This window comes from Buceros rhinoceros, unplaced genomic scaffold, assembly GCF_000710305.1.
Source record: "Buceros rhinoceros silvestris isolate BGI_N320 unplaced genomic scaffold, ASM71030v1 scaffold36402, whole genome shotgun sequence".
Classification (NCBI taxonomy): Eukaryota; Metazoa; Chordata; class Aves; order Bucerotiformes; family Bucerotidae; genus Buceros; species Buceros rhinoceros.
The window spans coordinates 42,012-61,996 of NW_010400102.1; the positions used below are offsets into that span (position 1 = coordinate 42,012).

General features: G+C 38.0%; 1 protein-coding gene across 1 annotated transcript in view; it reads left to right on the forward strand.

The window, feature by feature from the left end:
• The window catches only part of WDR70 (WD repeat domain 70), a gene marked incomplete at its 5' end in the record, with an annotated part of 52,607 nt that extends 36,585 nt beyond the window's left edge, over positions 1 to 16,022 (forward strand). Inside the window, 5 exons of the mRNA XM_010131742.1 lie at positions 3,933 to 4,033; positions 5,471 to 5,550; positions 8,223 to 8,339; positions 8,698 to 8,860; positions 15,687 to 16,022. Coding sequence (XP_010130044.1) covers positions 3,933 to 4,033; positions 5,471 to 5,550; positions 8,223 to 8,339; positions 8,698 to 8,860; positions 15,687 to 15,771 — 546 coding nt within the window. The remainder of the gene's footprint in view (positions 1 to 3,932; positions 4,034 to 5,470; positions 5,551 to 8,222; positions 8,340 to 8,697; positions 8,861 to 15,686) is intronic.
• Between the last annotated feature and the right edge of the window lie 3,963 nt (positions 16,023 to 19,985).

The window sequence follows — 19,985 nt, forward strand, 5'->3', positions numbered from 1 at the left end:
GTGCTGTATTCTTGGATCTTACAGTCCTGAAGCTGGACGTATCAGTTCCATAGATAAAGTGATTATTTCAGCATTTTTATGACAGGTTTCTAGAACTTCAGGCTCCGAAGATACACTATCCAAAACATCTAGCCATTGCAGAAATCTTTTTTCAAATGTTGAAGATATTTATGGCATAATTCATTCTGCATTTTATCGTTCTCATTAAGACATTATTTTCCGTTGCAAAGATGAGACATAACCTGAAATTTTTCAGAATCTACATAGATTTGTTTTGTTTCAGCTCTAAATGTTGTAAGAAACAGGTTAAGTCTTTCTGTGTTGAGTGCTTGAATCTAGAATTAGTTAACTGAAGTATTGTGGTGGTGGTCTGGTGTTCATGTTTTCTGAGTCTTGAAGCTGTTATATGCAAGATTTTCGTGATAACCAGTACTTAGTTAGTCAACTCTTAGTGCTAGGTTTCCATAAATCAATGTTACCCAATTTAATTTCCTTCTCTTCTACTTCTCTTGCCAAACATGAAATCACCTTGATAAGTGGAGAGCCTGCAGTTTGCTCTTAACTGCTGAGTTTACTGCTTCCAGCCTGAGCTCCTGTCACAGAGCCAGTTAAAACTGAAGTATCACCTTGTTTGTGTTGGGTCCTGTGGGCATTTGCATCGGGCAAATGAACATTGCCAGCAGGTCAAGGGAGGCCATTATTCCCATCTGCACAGCCCTGTTGAGACACATCTGTAGGGCCGGATCCAGTTTTGAGATCTCAGCACAATAGAGGTGAACATATTAGAGTGATTCCAGTGAAGGACTGCGAAGGTATTTAAAGGCTTCGAGGATCTGGCACAAAAGGAAAAGCTGAGAGAGCTAGGATCACTTAACCTAGAGAAGAGGAGGCTCCTGGAGGATCTTATGTATAAATACTTGAAGGGGACAGAGGGTGAAGCAAGTAGCATAAAGCTCAGTGGTGCCCCGTGACAGGACAAGAGGCCGTAGGCACAAAACTAGTTACAGGAAATTCCACACTTAGAAAATGTTTGGGGATTTGTTCAGAGTTTTTTATGGTGGGGTTGATCGTACATTGAAACGTGTTGCCCATAGAGGCTGTAGAGACTCCATCCTTGGAAATATTTAAAACCAAACTGGACTGTGTCCTGAGCTACCTGTAGTAGTTGACCTCACTTGTAGCAGGGAGTTTGAATTAGATGATCTCCAGAGCTCTCTTCCAACTGCAGCAATTTCCTGGCCAAGTCTGGAGAACACTTCTTTTCCTGCTATTAGCACCCTTATTTGCCTGGACAGATGAGAAGTAGGTCCTTTTTTCAGCTGGAATTTGATGTTTAGCATTTCCAGTGATAAAAGATATCTACCTGAGTTGTTCTAAGTGAAAACAGTAGGAATGATAGAGACATCAAAGGATAAATGGTCTTTAAGAATTCATTATTTCATATGATAAAGATTCCCTTTTTTCCCTCACTCCCGATGTTAAGACCTAGCCTATGATGATCCCTTTGTTGCATGGTTGTTGAGAATTTTTACTTCTTTAGGATTACATGATGGGGAAAAATCAGGATTTAGTTCAGGAATTCAGTATTTTGGTTTTTTTAAAGTAATGCAGATTTCGAGACTCTTTTAGAAATGAGCGTAAGTGGTTTTTATGATTTCTTATAAAGTAGGTTTATATGCCAGTGGATTGATAAAATAACTTGCATGTTCAAAGCTGTATTTGTTTGGTTTTTAACGAATTATATTCTGGGGATGTTTTACGGTTTCAGATTTATAGGGCTGCATTTAATGGCAGTTCCTTTTGCCTGCTCTGGAGCACGTGCCGTGGTGGTTTTAAGTGTGCTGTGCATGTTTGACAAGTTAGAAACTTAGCAATCCCCATCAGTGCTGAGCCACACTGTCTCAGGCTTTGTTTCTGTTGGCTGGTATCCAGTACCCTGCTATAAAACACGTTTACTTGACAGTAGAAAGTGGAGAAGCACATTAACTGCAAAGTTTTTAAAGACTGGCTAAACAGATGCAATAAATAATAATAAAAGAAAAGGTCACCTGCCTTTGACCTTCATTACTTGTTACTAGCTTCGTAGAGTTCCTGTAGCATTGTAGGCATTACATAACAGTATGTAAGAATGTCTTATTTAAACCAAACAAATTATTAGCAACCCTGTATGGTTACTTTGGCAGCTTGTGACAGAAATTATGGACATAATGCATCTTCAGAATTCTGCTGAATTACCTATGAAAAATTGTTGTCCCTTAGTTGTCTCTTAATAAGCAAGCCAAGTTTTTTTGTACCTGTCAGTAAATGGGAAGATGTGATGTTGTATGTGTATCTGTGTAGAATGAGGATGTTTTACAGAGAAACCTTGTAAAGAATAGTCAGTTGATTCATGCAAACACATTTTACTCAATTTTTCTTCTTAAACAAGGACACAAAGCAGAAAAACAGCTCCAGAGAGAGTTGTGCATCATCTTGTAGTAAAATGAAGTTCTGATCCATGGTGGCTGAATGGGCTTCGGAATTTTTTCAATATTTTTAATGTTATGTGCCTCATAACATTAAAAAAAAAAAAAAAGAAAGATCTGGACCAAACCAGAAATAGTATGGAACATGAAATGGGAAGTGATTCAGGAGTCACTAGAACTGATACATAATCATTCTTTTCCAGATTTCTTGGCTCCCAAGTTGTAGGATCATATTACAGTCCTAACTATACTTTAGCTTTGCTATATTTCTCTTGTTAAGACATTAGCAGTTCCCATTTTGTGAATTTCATGTGCTGCATTGTGTAAAATAGAAAATAAGATGTGTATATATATATATATAGATACTTAAATGATAGATGGTGGATAGTGGTTGAATATTTATTATTAATTCATTTTGAGAAGAGTCTATATCTGGCTTTTGAGAAAGTAGTAGTAGTAAGCTTGGGGGGGGGGGAAGAGCTAGAAAAATGAGTGTTGTTCAGGGAAATACTAACAAGATGATGCATCCTGATAGCTCAGAATATGTATATATTACATAGGTAACACAAGCACTGTAAAGACCTGTCTTCAGTCTTGGACAGTATTCCTGTAAAGAACTTTTATCTCTCAAAAATAGGTACTTCTTTCTCCCAGTTAGTCAGATGCACATATGGGTTTTGTGTTTGTGTTAAGATGTGTTGTCCTTCGTGGCAGATTGTGCCCACTTCTTTGGCTCTCTCAAGTTAGAAGCTCGAGTCTTAAAGAGTTTCTGTGCTGGACTGCTGAATCAGACTGAAAATAGTAATCACATGGAGATTCAAAGTCACACAGAGAACCACGCTGTGTGCATAAAAGAACAATACTCTCAATGTCTGAAAATTACTTTCTCTGCTGACCAGAAGGGTGACAGAGTTGTGAGACATTGGTTTGAAATACCAAGTTTTTCTGGGTGTTGTGGGGAAGAAAGAACCAAGAGTGAAAATCAGCTACTCTTCCGTTTCTGCAGTCAGCAAGTGAAAGGTCAGCACTGTGTGAGAAGGGACAAACTGATAAAGAGCAGGGTGGAAGAATTAAGAATTAAAAATGCCGAAATTTGGAATTAAAGTCAGGAAGGCCTGCATTGCTATATCTGAAGCACTTCATTTTTTCGCCTTCAAATCCCCTTTTATCTTTCCACTTCCGTTTATGCCCACGAGGACCCTGCAGCTGTTAGCCTGTGGAAACCAGTGGCTATCACACCACCCATTTCACCTCTGCATCTCTTCCTTCCTTCAGCCCTATGTTGTCACTCCGTTTACATTGTGTTCAGCTCTAGAGATGAACTTTCATTCATTCACATTTACATATTCATTCATATGCTTAAGCTTGTTTCTGCTACTATGTGACTTTGATGTGCTATTAGACAATATGAAAAATAATTCTAGATCTGAATGACCAACTAACTATCAATATGTTGCTTTATTTCAGAGCGTTGTGCGTTGCCTTTGGCATCCCAAGCTGAACCAGATCATGGTTGGTACAGGAAATGGTTTGGCCAAAGTGTACTATGATCCCGTCAAAAGCCAGAGGTATGTAATTATGATTAATGATTAAGAACATTTATTTTTCTCAGATTTAGCCTGGTTCTGTGATTCTGTTATAAGAAGTGAGAAAAATGGGTTTAATAACATTTGTTTTGCAGTTTTACTTACTAAGTAACGCTAGAAAGAAAAAAAAAGTTTATTTCTGAAAAGCAGCACATTTTGCTCTGGGCTTTTCCAAGTGCAGCATGCTGACTGTTCTACCTGAGTTTACAAACACTTTCAGTTTTTAGTTTCGTGAGATTAGCCCTAAGAATAACCAACCTTTCATCTTATCTCATGGGGGTTGCTGATAGGATGTATTTGAAAGGATATTTATTGTATATAGTCATATTCTTGATGTATTTTTTTTTCTAAAGTGAAAGTCTTGTTTAGAAGCATTAGCTTGAACTTCAGTGTCTGTCAAGTAATACTGGAAACCCCAATTTTAGAGGGAGCAAACCAAGGAAACATATTGCTATCTTTCTGCTCTTTCTTATCCTCATGTGTGGATTTTGCCTGTACATGTAATTCAGAGGTGGTAGTGACTCGTCAGAAAGTGACTTGTCATCTTGGAATGAAAAGAAGAGGACTTAACTATTCTACAGATACTTATTTTGCAATTAATTTGCTTTGGATTGACTGGAGAACGGGGGCGTGCTTTCTTCCTGTCAGCAGGGTGGACATGTATGCTTCATCTGTACTGAGTGGTATAAATAAGATGTTCTTCCCCTGCATGCACTCATCGTTGTTGCGCTGACATACAAAAACATACTGTGTTACAGTTCACAGTTTCTAGATACTTACTGTGAGCTGGAGACTTGGATGTGAGGATAAACTCTAGTTTACCAGATTATTAGAAGTAAGTTTCATTTTTCTGGTCATTATCAGTTTACAGAGTAAGAGAGTAGGTCTTCATTGTTGAGACTCCTCTCCAGAGGGCAGCCTGAGTCTCCTAAGCACAGACCACGAGAGCCCTAGCTCAGTTTTGTGACCAGTTTGTTTCCTGGTAATTACCACAAGGAGGAAAATACCACCCGTTTTTATCAGTCTTGCTGTGGCCGGGCTTTTGCAGTCTCTCCTGGAGCAATATTACAGACACCTCTGGTTAGGTAACTGCCACCTCTGCTGCTTAGGAAGAGTGCTAGGAACAAATGATGTAGCCATGTTTGGAAAGGAGCATTTTCAGTTTGCATGCTGCAAGTACTATGGACAAATGAAGTGCAAAGTGAATCTTCCACCCTCATTTCCGTGTCCTATATAAACTGCTCTGTAGCAGAAACAGTAATCTCTTTGCCCTCCTTCACATGTGCATGGGCAGGCGAAGATACATACACTCGTGAATATTTAAAGTGCTGTATAATTTGTTGAGACTGTGTCTTGAATAAAAAATGGTTTCTATTTGATATAAACAGACCAACTGAACTGCTCTATGTTTCCTCCTAGGGGAGCAAAACTCTGTGTGGTCAAAACAAAACGAAAAGAGAGACAAGCAGAGACTCTTACACAGGATTACATTATAACACGTAAGGAATTTAAACATGACTTTATAGCAGCATCCTTAACTCTTTCTCAGGTTTGAAATTATTTGCAGATCATTCTTTCTATAAGTATGGGTCATTGGAGTGAGACGTTAGTGCTTCATACAATTTTTTTTGTGGCCTTGCACAACCAGCAAAGTATATATTGTGTATGCTCTGTAAAGTTGTTAACAGTGGTTGGATTCTAGATTCCCCTTGCATCTGAAAGGACAAGTGCCTTAAAACAAACAAATGAAAAACCAACAACAACAAAAAAACCTCCAAAATTTTGGATCTTTCTTAAATCCTCAGTTTTGCATGACTGAATTGGTGAGTATAGATGGATTTAGGTAGTATTTTGCCCCTTGGGAACATTAACAATGTCAGTGGCAAAATCAGAGACATTAGAGATAGGTCTTGAAAAATTCCCAGTAATTTTTCTAAAGTTTAGAACTCTCTAGCCTCAGGGTATATATACCTGTATAAGACCTTACGTTTGTATTAAGGCTCATTGATGCATAAGAAATAATTGTCATTGTTAGATAATTAGTTGTCACTAAACAATAAAATGTTCAGTGATCTTCCTTTTCCCAAAGGCAGATTTTACATGGGGATGAGGGAATTGACTGAGAGATTTTGGCCCTCCCCATTAACATTGCCTTCTGTAGCTTTTCCTCGTGTGAAATGCAAATCGTCTCACGGTTGTGCTGTGCTGCTTCTCTTCATCCTCCTCCAGTTCCACGGTGTTTGGATTCCACGCTCTTTTTTGTTAGTCTTTGTCTCAGAAATAGCTAAAACCATTTCTGTAGAACAAAATAGTTGTTTGGCAGCATAATAAACAATAAGAAAGTTTAGAATGAGAAAGTCTGGGCAGTCTTGGTAACCAGGCCTGTATCAAGGCATCTCAGGTACTTCCCAGCCAGCCACAGCTGTCTCCTGCTCACCTCACTGCTGCAGATGTCCTGCTGCAGTTTTTGGGTAACAGTGGGTAAAGTAGCAGTAAACATCTGGGGTATCTGTCTCTTTTGGGTGCCCTTCTCAATCCATGCTTACTACAGCTTTGCCTGTATCAGTACATGGTCTATTGTCAAAATATTTTGTGTGCACTGTCATTAGTGTTTGTACTGTAAAGAACTTCTGTGATTTAAAAAAAAATTCTGCTTAGAATGCAATGGAACTTGTGTATTCAATGATATTTATAAATGCTATTCAAAGATTAAGGTCCCAATTATGCAAAATTTCAGAATTTTGTCTCTGTTTTGCATAACTGTTTCTTCCACATCGTTTTGAAACTAAATAAGAATAATTCCCTATAAAGCAACACAGAAAAATGTTCTAAGCTTTTAAGCTTACACACAGAACTGGAAAGAACCGAAGGTCTCAGAAGTCCTTCTGCAAAGTGAACTGAACCCTTTCTCCTTCCCTTTTTTTGTTCCTTTGGACTTACAGGTGCTCTTTAATCTCAGGTTTGCCTGTAATGGCTATTTAAAATGCAGGAAGGTGGTTTTGAGGGGTTAGGTGTTGCTTTTAAAACACAGAAATACACAGTTTGTGCTTCCCTTGGGGAACCGTGACTACTCCTTAAATGTCAAAAGCTTGGATCTGTGCTTTGTGCATTAGTCACCTTAAATGCTCTACACAAACTGATAAAGCTTAATGCTTGCCAGCAAATTGTCCCAGGCATTTCATACTTCATGAAATCTGCAAAAATAAAAGCTAAACATTTATTTCCAAAGGTCTACTGCTGTGTCACCTGGCTGTGAGTCTAATAAATTGAGCAGACTTCCAGAAATACACTGAAAAATCGAGCAGATGGGTCCCTAGATGCTGCCTTCCGGTTTTTATTCAATGAAGAGCCGGTGCACCTAAATTTTTGATGTGTTTGATTGTGTTTGGTCTTTGTTGGGTCTTCTGACCCAAACATAATATCCCACATTTTGGGAAACAGCAGCAATCAACACACCTGAATGTGAGAGCTAAACCTCACCAGAAAAAAACCATGTCCCTTAGCATGGTGTTTCTCTTTTGCTGACAAATGCGTCTCTTGTCTGAGTAGACCGAATCCATTGCTGTGATTGAAGATGCTGCAGCAAGCTTATGAGGAGTAGAAGTTTTAAATCCTGATAATTTATCCACATTGCTTCAGTTATGAGTATTGTTCCAGGATTGATCTCATAATTTAAGAAAGAAGGTGACTCTGACTTCATATGCAGAAGCCTTACATTTTGAATCATTGAGAGGATTTTGATCCTCTCTGTTTCAGATCCAAGAATGCATCTAGAGTTTTGTCATGCTCTCAGAGTATTAGAATGCTGATGAAAATGGGAAGTTTAGAAGAGAGCAACTGGTAGTCACAATGCTAATGTGGAGAACTGAATTGACAGAAGAATAAGTTAAATATGCATAAACTGCAAAAAGTATTTCAAACTAAAGGCTCCCGCCTGAAGGAACCCTGGAAATCTGGCTGCTTTCATTGTTGAAAAATTCAGCAGAAAAAAGCCCTCTGAAATATACCTCAGTAAACCACTGCTTGGATGCAGAACAATTGGGGAGCTGCTTCTGCCACTGTGTCCGTTGGAAGGAATAATGCCAGACTTTGTCTTTGTAATGAAAACTTCAAAAAGAAAATGGAATTTCTAACGTGTTTTTTTTATTTTGTTCAAACCGTGAACCTTCAGCCCATGCACTTCCAATGTTCCGTGAACCACGACAGCGTAGCACCAGGAAACAGCTGGAGAAGGATAGGCTGGACCCCTTGAAGTCTCACAAACCTGAACCTCCAGTTGCAGGACCAGGTAATGTAGGCATAATCATTTCAGACTGTCATTTGGTAAAGGGACCGCTTGTGTTCTATACTCGTTCAGATTTCCGTTCAAACTTTTTTGGGTGGCCACTCTGCTATATATGTATGGGCAGTGTCCAGCACTGTACAACGCTAGTCTTTGATTAGATTGCTTGCCTGGAATAAATCAATAATCACAATGACTGACCTAAAGTTATATAATCAGTAAAACACTTACATGAATACAGCTCTGTGAGATGATTAGTTAGACAACTAATGAGACTATTAAATAACTTTGTATCAGATCACTCTTACAGGCACAATACAACATTTCTCTATTTCTTAAACATTTTTCTTCTGTTTTGCTACAGGTCGCGGTGGGCGTGTTGGAACTCACGGAGGTACCTTGTCATCATATATAGTCAAGAATATTGCGCTGGATAAGACAGATGATAGCAACCCTCGAGAAGCTATTTTACGTCACGCAAAGGAAGCGGAGGAGAATCCATACTGGGTTGCTCCGGCATATGCAAAGTAAGGAAACAAAAATACAAGTAATATTTCTGGAGGCCAGTGGGAGTTCAGTAAAACTAGAAGACAAACGTTTTTGTGGTATACTTTGCCTTTTCTGGGCTCCTGCCACAAATACAGAAACGAGGAATATGCCATACTCTTTTATGCAGCTAAGAGTTTCCAGGAGGTTAGATTGTTGAAATTTGACGCTTCCATTTTTAAAATAGTTTCATTTAGAAAATTGTTTTAAGGCTAAGTTGATTAAAATTTACAGTTGTCTCCAAATCAATATCTGAAATTGCAACATACCTTTTTATAAGGTACTGTCCCACTGACAGACTGGATGATAGACTTTGGAATATGTCCTCCAGTTCTGACTGCTTCTTAGGCTACATCTTCAAAATATATATGACAGCATATTTTAGATGATTTTCTTTAATGTCACAAGTTTTTATTTGAATTTTTCTTACATAAGGACTGGAGTACCTGCTTGAATTAACTTGGTTTTAAAGGTATAGCAATATTTTAAAATCGCACTGATAAAATCTCCTGCCAAAAATCAAACATAAAGAAATACGTGTTCAGTTGTTACATAAATGAAAGAGCCTCATCAAAATAATGAAAGTAAAATCTCAGTAATCCCACAGATGGTAACTTATTCCATTTAAATTGTACGTGTGAGTGTGGTGTGTGTATGTGTTCCAGAAACTCAATATATTAAGAATCATAGCTGTTTCTAGTGGTGACACTAGTTTTCTACCTTGACCCACATGTTCACAAAGATAAATGAATAGCTGTGAGCCAGCTGGGCTTTGACTGGGTAATTACAAAGTACAGCATTTGATGTTGTCCATCAACTTAATGCATTATGCAGTATCAACCTCGGTACCAAAGAAGGAATATCTGAAAGCCTTTTTCTATAACAGTTGTTATAGTGAATATGAGAAATACTGATTTTTAACTGTTTGAGAGTTCATGTTTGCTGGAGATTAAATTTCCTTTGAATGTGTAGGCAGCTGTTTTTATTTGAGATATGCAACTATCCATTCTCAAAAGTAGGTACAATCACACATTCCATCAGTTAGATATATACCTCAGTATATTTTTGGCTCAGGAACTTCATTGATTATATATTAAGTTTCATCCCTGACACCTGCAATGCAGTAGACGTAGAAGTTTTAAAGCATAGCTGTATTACAGAAGGCTTACTGTGTAAGGAGGGCAGATCTCCTTACAGTTTCTTGTTAAAGATGTAGCTGCAGGGGAAGAAGAGAGAAGTGGGGAGGATGCAAGTCCAGAGTGCTATTAACTTACACACCAGACGGTGATACGTATGTGGGGGAACTGGACTGCAGCCAACAGCATGATGCCTTGATGGTTTTGTCAGCTGATAAATCTCATTCCAGTGAAACTGCTGTTATCCTTGCACTGAAAGCTTGACTTTAAAACGTACTCTATGCAGAGAGCATTTTAATAATAACAATAACATTTACTGATAATTATTAAGAGTAATTACTATAATTATTAGCTAAGACAGTGAAATGCAAAGGTTTCCTTTATAATTGTATAATTGCTACCAGATTTTTCACATTTCTTGTAGTTAATTTTTGCTTAAGTATGGTATAAAACTATCTAGAAGGCTTTTGGGTTTGTGCTGTCTATCGGGTAGTTATTCACTTACAATTTTTCATTCTCTATCTTAAGAAAATGTTTAAGGAAGCTCTAGTTACTCAATTTTCTTCAGTGATAGTTATTAAATAATTTCAGGCTAAGAAACACGGTTTTTTTGGATGATTGGAGTTTTCCTAACTGTGATGATTGGGCTATTCATGCTTATTAGGTCACTTTAAATCAGGTAACTGATTTATTGCTTTTTAAATTGTATATTCACTTCAATATAAATTTTACTGCAACATAACTTTTGCTGCTACTTTGTAATCAGAAAAGGAGGGGCAAGTATGTAAGAGGCAAAAGGATAGGTAAAAAAACCAGATGCTGCTGAAAAGGGTATGGGGATGAGAAGTAGTACAAGCTGAATCAGGAAATCACATGTCACAGAAGCCCAATCTGAATAAAGTCTCAAAAAATCAACATAGGAGAACAGTCATAGTGAATGAGGATAAAGAAAAGATACTGAGATTTTCCAGGGAGAAGCTTTTTAGAGACCTTGGCAAGAGCCATTCCAGTGGAGCGAGAGGAAAGGAAGGACAGATTGAAGATTTCAAGTAAAGAACTACAGGAAAGGAACTTGAGGCATCAGTTGTAAATGTTTGAGAATTACATTCTTTGTGAGCTGTTTGTTTTAACACAGCTGTACAGAGATACTACAGTGACTTCAGATGTCCCTCTGAAGGATCAGCAGAAATAACTAAGCATCATAGCTAAGGGCCTAGTCAGGTCCAGATGTAACTGTCTTCTGTGCCACAGGGAAGGTGAGGGTGAAATTTTCTTCCCCACCATGACAATCCAGAGTTCTTAAAAAATACCTTTTGTGTCACCGATGTTGCCCCGACTTTGCTGTCTTTGTTATGGCTTCTTGTCCTAGACAAAAGGGAATGACTTGAAGTAACAGCCTGTAGCTGTGCTGTGTTCACTGAACTTTTTCTCAGTGGCAGTGCCAGACTATGATGTGTTAGTCATGTGGTGGCTCAAGGATCTTTAGTTTAAGAAGCAGGACTGGACAGAATGTTTTGTAACAGTGTTATTATGGGTATATTCAAGCTAAATCTGTTTTGGATATTGGTAGTTTTGGGAGGGAAACCCCTGAAGTGGGGTATGAATACAAAGCCGCATTGGTGGGATAATGAATACAAAGGAAGCCTGATTTTGAAAACCTTCACTTTTCAGTCTGGAAGTAGCCTTTATGACTTTCTAAGCACGCTTGAAAGTCGTGGGTTTTTTCTTTGTTTCAATACAATATAAACACAAATTTTTAAAGTGACTGCACCACGCGTCATATGCTGTGATATGCAGTTGTCATATCCAGCTGGTTTAGCTGTAGCAGTGTTTCTTTAGCTGCTAGTCTATGAACCTCAGATGTCAATGAGCTACTTTTATTGGATTCCTGAAAGGTAGCTAAGAAAAACAACGTATAATCAGAGGGATTATGGTGACTAAAGCGGTCTGTGTGACCTCTGGAAGTTTCTTAGGGGTCTGCATATCTGAATATGTTGATAACCACTGAAATAGAGAAGCACACAGTAGGAATAAATCATATTAGTTTTGTTTTCCTGTTTTTGGTTGCAGCCTGTTAGTGTAAGCTGCGATAGGATTGCATTTGTCAGCATATGAAATACTGGATTCAGCTGGCAGTCATGTGGAAACATAGAATCATAGAATAATTTAGGTAGGAAGGGACCTCTGGAGGTCACCTGGTCCAACCTTCTACCTGAAGTATGTTCACTTAGATAAGGTTGCTCAGGTCCAGTTAGATTCAGGTTGTTCAGGGACTTGCCCAGCCAAGTTTGAATATCCTCAAGGATGGGAATTCCACAACACCTCTCTGGGTAGCCTCTTTAAGCAGTCTAGCTGGCAAACATACTATGCTCTTCCTAAAGCCAATGCAGGCTGTTCCCTATCACTGTGTTGTCCTTCGTGTGCCTGAAAATGCCTTCCATGGGAATTTGTTCTATAGCCTTCCCAGGAACCAAGGTTAGGTAGACAATCCTGTAGTTCCCCAAATTCTCCTTTCGTTATTCATAAAGATGATATTTGCCTTCTCTAGTTAGGGTGAACCTCTTCCAGTCACTGTGACCTCTCAAAGATGATAGAGTGCCCTTGCAATGACATTGGCCAGTTCCCTCAGTACCTTTGGATCCCTCCCATTTGATCTCATGGATTGTTTACATCCAATGCACTACATCCTCTCTTCTGTCTTCCTCTTCTGTTGGAAATGTCTCTCTCCCTCCCAAAGACTCTGCTGGTAATATAGGGGTCCTCAGAGACATGAGGACAGACCTTATCAGGGAAAATAGAGCCAAAAAAGCACCAAGTATCTTGACCTTTTCCATATCCTGCATTAGTGGGTTACCTGCCCCACTGGGTATTTCTTTCACTGCACTGTAGTGGTAGAAATCCTTAGTGTGGCCTTTTACAATTCTTACCAGTTTCAACTCCAGCTGAGCTTTGGCTTTCCTAACTATTCCTACATGTTGAAGCAATGCCTCAGTTCCTTACAGCTAAGGCTGTCCCCGCTGCTTCTGTCTGTATTCTTCCATTTTGGAATTTGGGATTTATCTCAGTCATGAGATTCCTGTGCATCCATACTAGGCTTCTGACAAACTTCACTTTGTGCTCGCAGGATGGAATGTGTTTTGAGGAGGTTGTCCTCAAAGATCAGCCAGCTCCCCTAGGCCTCTCTGTCCTCCATGGCATTCTCCCATGGGATCTGCCAGGCAAATCCCTAACGAACTGAAATCCACCCCTAAAATCAAGGATAAATAAAATTGAGAAAGTTGATGGGGAAGAAGTACACAGCTTTCCACATGCATTATTTAGCCCTCAGAAATAAAACTAAATTGAGGTAGCAAACATGCTTTGTAATTTTTTAATAAATATTAATCGTGCAACGAACTCCTACTACACTGGCAATCTCTAGTGCAGTTACTAAGCAGAACAATTTGTGTTGAAATTAAATGATCGTTGCTGATAATAAAAATGAAAGCAGAGTTTTCTGTGTTTATATCTTTAAAATGGTCAGGCATATGAGTCACTCTAGGTGCCCCAGTCACTGCTGTGTAACTTGCGGAGGTGGAACAGTTTATATTTCAGCTCAGCTGAGGCTACAGCCATTTCATGGTAATTTAAAAAAAAAAAAGTAAAAGAAAAAGGAAAAAAAAGGCACACAGGCTTGATTTCCTCTGTATGTTTTTGCTTTAGCTGGTTGCTGGTACATTGTGCTACAGTTCTTTTTTTCCTCCTGCCAACCCACTCCCAGCTTTACTGCACTTAGTAGTATGTATTAGCTGAAGTCTATAACTTTTCTCTGTGCCAGTTGTGTTCTGGAAAATACTTAGGTTCTGCTGCTTATTTCACAAATTAAGTCCTTCTCCTTCTTGGTTGGAGGCTTCTGACCAGAATTATGACAGTTGCAGAGTCTGTGGTCAGAAATGGTAGGTTTGCACTTGATGAGTTGCGCTCTACTAGCAAATATCTCAATACTGACCTGATGTGATCCTATGTAGCATTTAGATAACTTTTGTCTATTGTGATAAAAGTACTGTTAAAATGGGCTAAATAAACTTCCATCAATATGTTTTGAAGAAAGAGAAGATTCCCTATGTTCCACCTCTTCAGCAGCTATCAAAATCCAGAATATTAACCAAAAAATCCTCACCCCTGCTGTCCGTTTTGGATTGAATGTTGATTTTATTTTATTTTATTAATTTTTTTTAAATCCTCCTTCAGTGATTGGTTAAGTAGAGTTTATGTAACTATTTTTTAAATTCTTAACTTCTTAAATTTTGAAATTTGAATTGTTAAAAATTTTAGTTTTGCTTTCCATGTGGAACAGAATGACTCGTAACTTTGCTTAGTCTAGTTCCTCATCTAGGTGCGAGGTCTGCTTAGTTGTAATGAGACATACAGGCTGCACCCAGGGACAATGTGCCAACGGAGTCCTGCAGCAGGACCATCTCTGGAACATGTTAGTGTACTTTTCTCCATGGCAGGTTTGGAGGATGGAGGAGAAGTCAGGCTAATAGAAAGATCTTGGAATATAAAGGAAGTTGTCTTTGTCTGATTTTGGTGATTTTATATCCGTATTGTGTCACATAATTAGCAAGCACGGAATCCTGCTCTTTAATAGCTGGTGGCTTGCTCTTTACCCTTTGAACTCTGTCAATGCTGAATTATGCCTTTTAAGTAAGGCAGATACAGTTTTGTCAAGGTTTATATGCATTTTGTAGAGCCTGCCAAATAACAGTTGTAATAATAATAGTCGTGCTTCACATGCTTAGACCACTGTAAAAACATTAGTTAATACATTAATGAGGTGACGACTGCCTTGGCTGTGTTTTATACTTCGGCGTGTCTGTTGTAATGAAGTCAAGCACCACCAGCATCAGAAATCGAGTAGTTTCAGCTCCACAGTGATTGCGCTGACAGTTAGGTTGGAAATGGGCATGATGCAGTGATTAAAATGTAAAACAGGGGAACTGAATGTCCAAACAGTTTATTGAAATGCTACTTGATACTGAGTTCGTTTAAAAAGTAATCAATAATTATTTTTATAAAGTTTAAGTGTTATTTAAATACAAGTAAACAGAGGAGGAATAGATACCATCAAGCTAGACTGTAGAATACACTGTGTTCTCATATGAAGATCATTAGTTTTTATATGCTACGGTAGTGCTGGACAGAGTCTCTGAAGGAGAAGCTGTTTTTTTCATGCATAGGCTAAGCCAGAGACCTGGCTTAGCCGTTCTCTTTTCACTTACTGGCTGCTGACATACCGCAGCGTATCAAAATGGAGGTTTCTTTTTTAAAAATTATGGAATGGAAAGACCTGTGACTCCATTTTTCTAGCATTGTATTACATTTATTTGTTCCTCTCTTCTATCTTAATCTTATTATGGAATACACAGATAATGATTGTGAGCTGATGAGGAAATAATACTTGCAAAAGAGGTGTGTTTGTTGTTCTTGTTCTTTGCCTGAGAGATCAAAGTGTCTTCAGTTCTTAGGTTAGTTGGTAGGTTTATGTTGAAAAGGAAAAATGGGCAGGTCTAGGGTGCCCTTTTTTTGTAAGTATAAAAAGGACATCTTTTGTGTCTAGTACATGTCTAATACAGTTTGTGATAAAGAATTATAGTGTGACCATTATTTTAATCTTCTTAATATTTTCTAGGACACAGCCAAAAACAGTATTTGCAGAAGTGGAACCAGAAGATGATGAAACAGACAAGCCGGAGTGGAAAAAACGTAAAATTTGAAAAATTTAGTTTAAATAATAAGTTTAGAGCATTGGAAACAAAAATACAGCATTTATTTCTTTATTTTGGGGTAGTGGCTCAAAGTGTGAAATCAAAAATTACTTCATAAAACTTGCTGCAGTGCAAAAAAGAATTGTTGTATTACGCTGGATTGTAATCCCATGTTTGAATTTTGTAATAAGTAGTGAATTATGTTGTGTAAAAAACCCCTCCTCTCTGTGTCAGTTACTTAGCTTTGTGATACAAATGAAAAATACTTCATAGAATCACAGAATCATTTGTTTGGAAGAGACTTTTAAGATCTTTGAGTCCAACCATTCACGCTGCACTGCCAGGGTCCCTAAACCACGTCCCTCAGCACCACATCCATGCTTCTACTTATTTATAAATGGAACTCTAGTGAATTCACTGTATTGCCAAATGTTTTTATTTTTAATTACTGCCAACTTTACAAATGGTGTGTCATGATAGTGTGCAGTGATTTCAAATAGATAAATAAAACAAAACAGTTTCTCATACTCTTTTTTATTTTTTCTAGTTAATATCTCATTACAAGTCTAACAAAGCTTACACTTTAATTTAGATTAATGTGGAATAATCCAGTTTAGTTCATTTCTGTGATCACACAAGTCTAATGTAGTTTAGACATGTCTGTGAATTTTAGAAAACATATTTTATGGTGTCTCTCCTTATTTGAATGATGATCCTTTTTAAGTATGTGTAGTATCTCACAGTAGTATTTTATACAACTTTTATTTCTCAACAATGTGAAATTTGAATCAACAACTACATATTTCGGTTTAAGAAAAGTAACGTGTTTATTGTCTAGCTGATGCAAAATTCTGTTCAGGCTTCCTATCCCTATTAGTCTGTAATGATATGTGTTAGGATAGAGCAGAGCTGTGTATTTATTACCAGGTCTTTGTAACTACTGACTCTGTATGCCTCAATTATGTATATCCTACCTCACACTCTCTGAAGACTGATACTATCTGATGATACTGATTGATAAAGTGGTTTTTTAAACAATGAAAGTTTTCACCGTTTAACACGAAATTGCAATTCTGAATGTCATGGAGCAAAGGACAGATTTAAAACTAATCTCCTTTAGAAAAGGTTATTTTTAGGCATTTATATTGTGATTATAATAACACACAATATGCTAAGTATTGTAATTATAATAATATACAATATAGCACACACTTTGCATTTCCACTAAGAGAGTAATAGACATCATAAACAATTGAGCTTTCTTAATTATGAATAGATTCTGAAGGCATATTTTAAGGCTATATTTAGCAAAGCACTTAATCACTTTCCTAACCTCGAGCATGTGGTCGTGATAGTCAGCAGAGCTTAGATTTTTTATTTTTAAGCATTGTTCTGCATCACTACTTCATTGTGTGATTTCCTTTTCCAAGCTTATCTTTCTTTTTCAGTTATCATTTTTATACTTTAGGGAAGTGTAAGCCTGACTTCAGAAAGTGTAATAATGAGCATTGGTATAATGTTCCCACGACAAAATACCACCATCGCTTTCACTCAGTGTAGTCTTTTAAAAATATTTTAGTACATGCTTATGTAGAATAGCAAATCAGTGATTAATTTACAATTGCAGCTGTTATATGTAGAATGAAGGACTTAATATCTAGATGGAAAGTAAATGGAGGAGAAGAAGAAATGCCAGAAAAAGAGCAGCAGTAGTTAAGAAGACCTGCTACAGACCTCCCAATGCAATATCCCCCCTCAGCAAAGAAATATTAAATGGCATTTTTTTCGTTTAAGGCTATTTTTTGTCTTTTTTTCATCCAAACAATGCACTACAACAAACTATTTTCAAAAACATGAGTAAGATTTTTAAAGGATAAATCTGTCCTTGGGTTTAGGCTGAATAGTAACAGTTTATCGTTTCTTTTGTTAGTTGTTCACTGAGGCAGTGTGGCTTACGGAGCAGAGCTGCACGGAAGGGCAGATGAGGAAAAATGTGCAGCTCTTCGAGCTTGAGAGGAGCTTCTCCTTTTGTGTTAGTTTTTCATATCAGCTAGATCTTGCTTCCTAATTCTTAGAAGAATGAATCCTGTAAGTGAACCCTGCGAAAGTTCTGTTCAAATTTCTCTGAGTTAGTCATTGGAACTTACCGTGATTGTCTTGAATGACTGTTTTAGCAGCCTGGAATTCAAAATGGTGCCTGTGCAGGTATGTATTAAAAAGATGTCAAACTAACTCAAGTTGTACCTATACATTAACTCTTGGCTTGGTTTGTTTGCATTAGTCCTTACACTGGATTTTCAGGCATGCTCACCAACAAGGCAAATCTTAACACATTTTTAAAAGTAGTTTTTAATCTTGAACTACTCTAGTGGTAAAAGTTAATCCGGTCAGGAAGGAGATATGAACAGTCTGCTTGAGCATACTTGGGACAGCAAACTGTGACTCAACCCTTTGAATTGTCTAGGGTAGAATCTTAACATTAAAAATATTAATGATTAAATATTTGGTATGAAAGATGGAACTCTACATACAAACTGGAATATTAGGAAGTGTGCTTATATTAATTTTATGTGAACCTAATTTTCTTTTAAACTTCATGAGGGACCAGGGTTTTAGTAACTGCCAAATTGTAATCTTGATCCTCCATGTTTCCTTATTTAGTGTTAATGTGGCCAAAGTCCAGATGGACTTTGTTTCCCTATTTCTGAAACAAGGTGGCCTCTTTTTATTTCTTTGCCTCCTTAGAAGACCTGCTTACAGGGGTGCCACAATCACCACTATCATTTTGGCATGCAGGATGGCTTCCGTGGTGCTTTCTCCAAACGTGGACTTTTCTTTGCATATTCTGTGCAGTTTCAAGATGTTTCTTTATAAAAACTTAAGAGTCTTTTGTCCTTTGTGCTAATGACTAGTTAAGACCAGCTGTTAACTACTACAAAGCCTGACCAGAGGACCAGGGCTTTTCCTGACAGGTAGTTTCAGCGCACTAGCTAGTGGTCAGCCCAGTTTTCCATTCCTTGTTTTGCTGCTGTTGGTCTAGAGGTCTTGTTGCGATTGTGTAGTCCTTTGTCTTGTCTTGTCCTTGTTATTCCACTGTCCTATCTTATTTTTTTAAGTTGTGTGCAACAAGTGAGAAGATTGCCAAGGCTGTCTTGGAGTCCTGGCACTTTTTCTCTGGCTGTTTGCAACTACTTTATGGTTGTTTAAGTTCCTCTCTTCCTATGACCTATAATTTACTGATGGCGATACATTTGTGTGCGTTTTTTGTGATTGATAGAAAGAACGGTGAATTTGTGCCCAGCGACTTCCAGTCATTGCCTCCTCCCTTATTAACTACATGCCTTGTTTAATGTTCTTTGTCCTGCCTGACTTTTGTCTGCTGGGCTGCAGAAAAATATGTATTATGGGAAGGGAAATGACGAATCTTTATGCTATCAGTTCAATCTCTGCTGGACCCTGAGGAGTGTTTTGCAATGGGTGTCATTGCTGAGCTCAAGTGCCATCCTCTTGGTTAGATCTTTATCCATTAGTTTCTTTGACTTCTGATGCCTTTGGGGTGTCCAGCTTGTAGCATTTGTAGGTCACATCCTCCTTTAATACTGAATCTTTGGAATTTTTGTGTGGCCTGTTAGTCACAATAATATTGCAAAATCTTTCTTCTGTTTCTCTGTCATGTTAAATGTCTGTATGTCCTCTTAGCCTGCCTTTCAGGAATGGGAACTGAAAGCCCTACACTCCCTCATGAAGAATCATCAGGCTTGTTCTGACCTTCTGCCACGGGTAGGCTAGGATTTCATGAGGTTCTGTCCCCTGTTGTTGATCCCTGAGCTCTTATCTGTTGAATTACTTCATGCATACGTCTAAATGAAAAATTGGATAGCCAGCTAGTAGAGCTATCCTTACGCTTGCATGGCACTGAAGCATAGATGCATCTTACTGCATCAGTTTTTAAATCTGCTGGGATTTTTGACTACTTCTATTCAAACACAATTTTGTGTACAATATGCACTTCATCCATCCTCTGGATCTCCAGTGTCTAATTGCTTCATTCAGTGTGGATAGCTCTAAAACACAAGATACTTGTGTAGCATATCATCCTGGTTGAAATTTGCTTTGGTTGTCAAAGCTTCCTGTCCTGCACACAAAGGTATTGGAGCATGCTGACCATCTCCCACTTTGGCAGCAGTGTCTTGTACTCAGAATCACAGAATCACAGAATCATC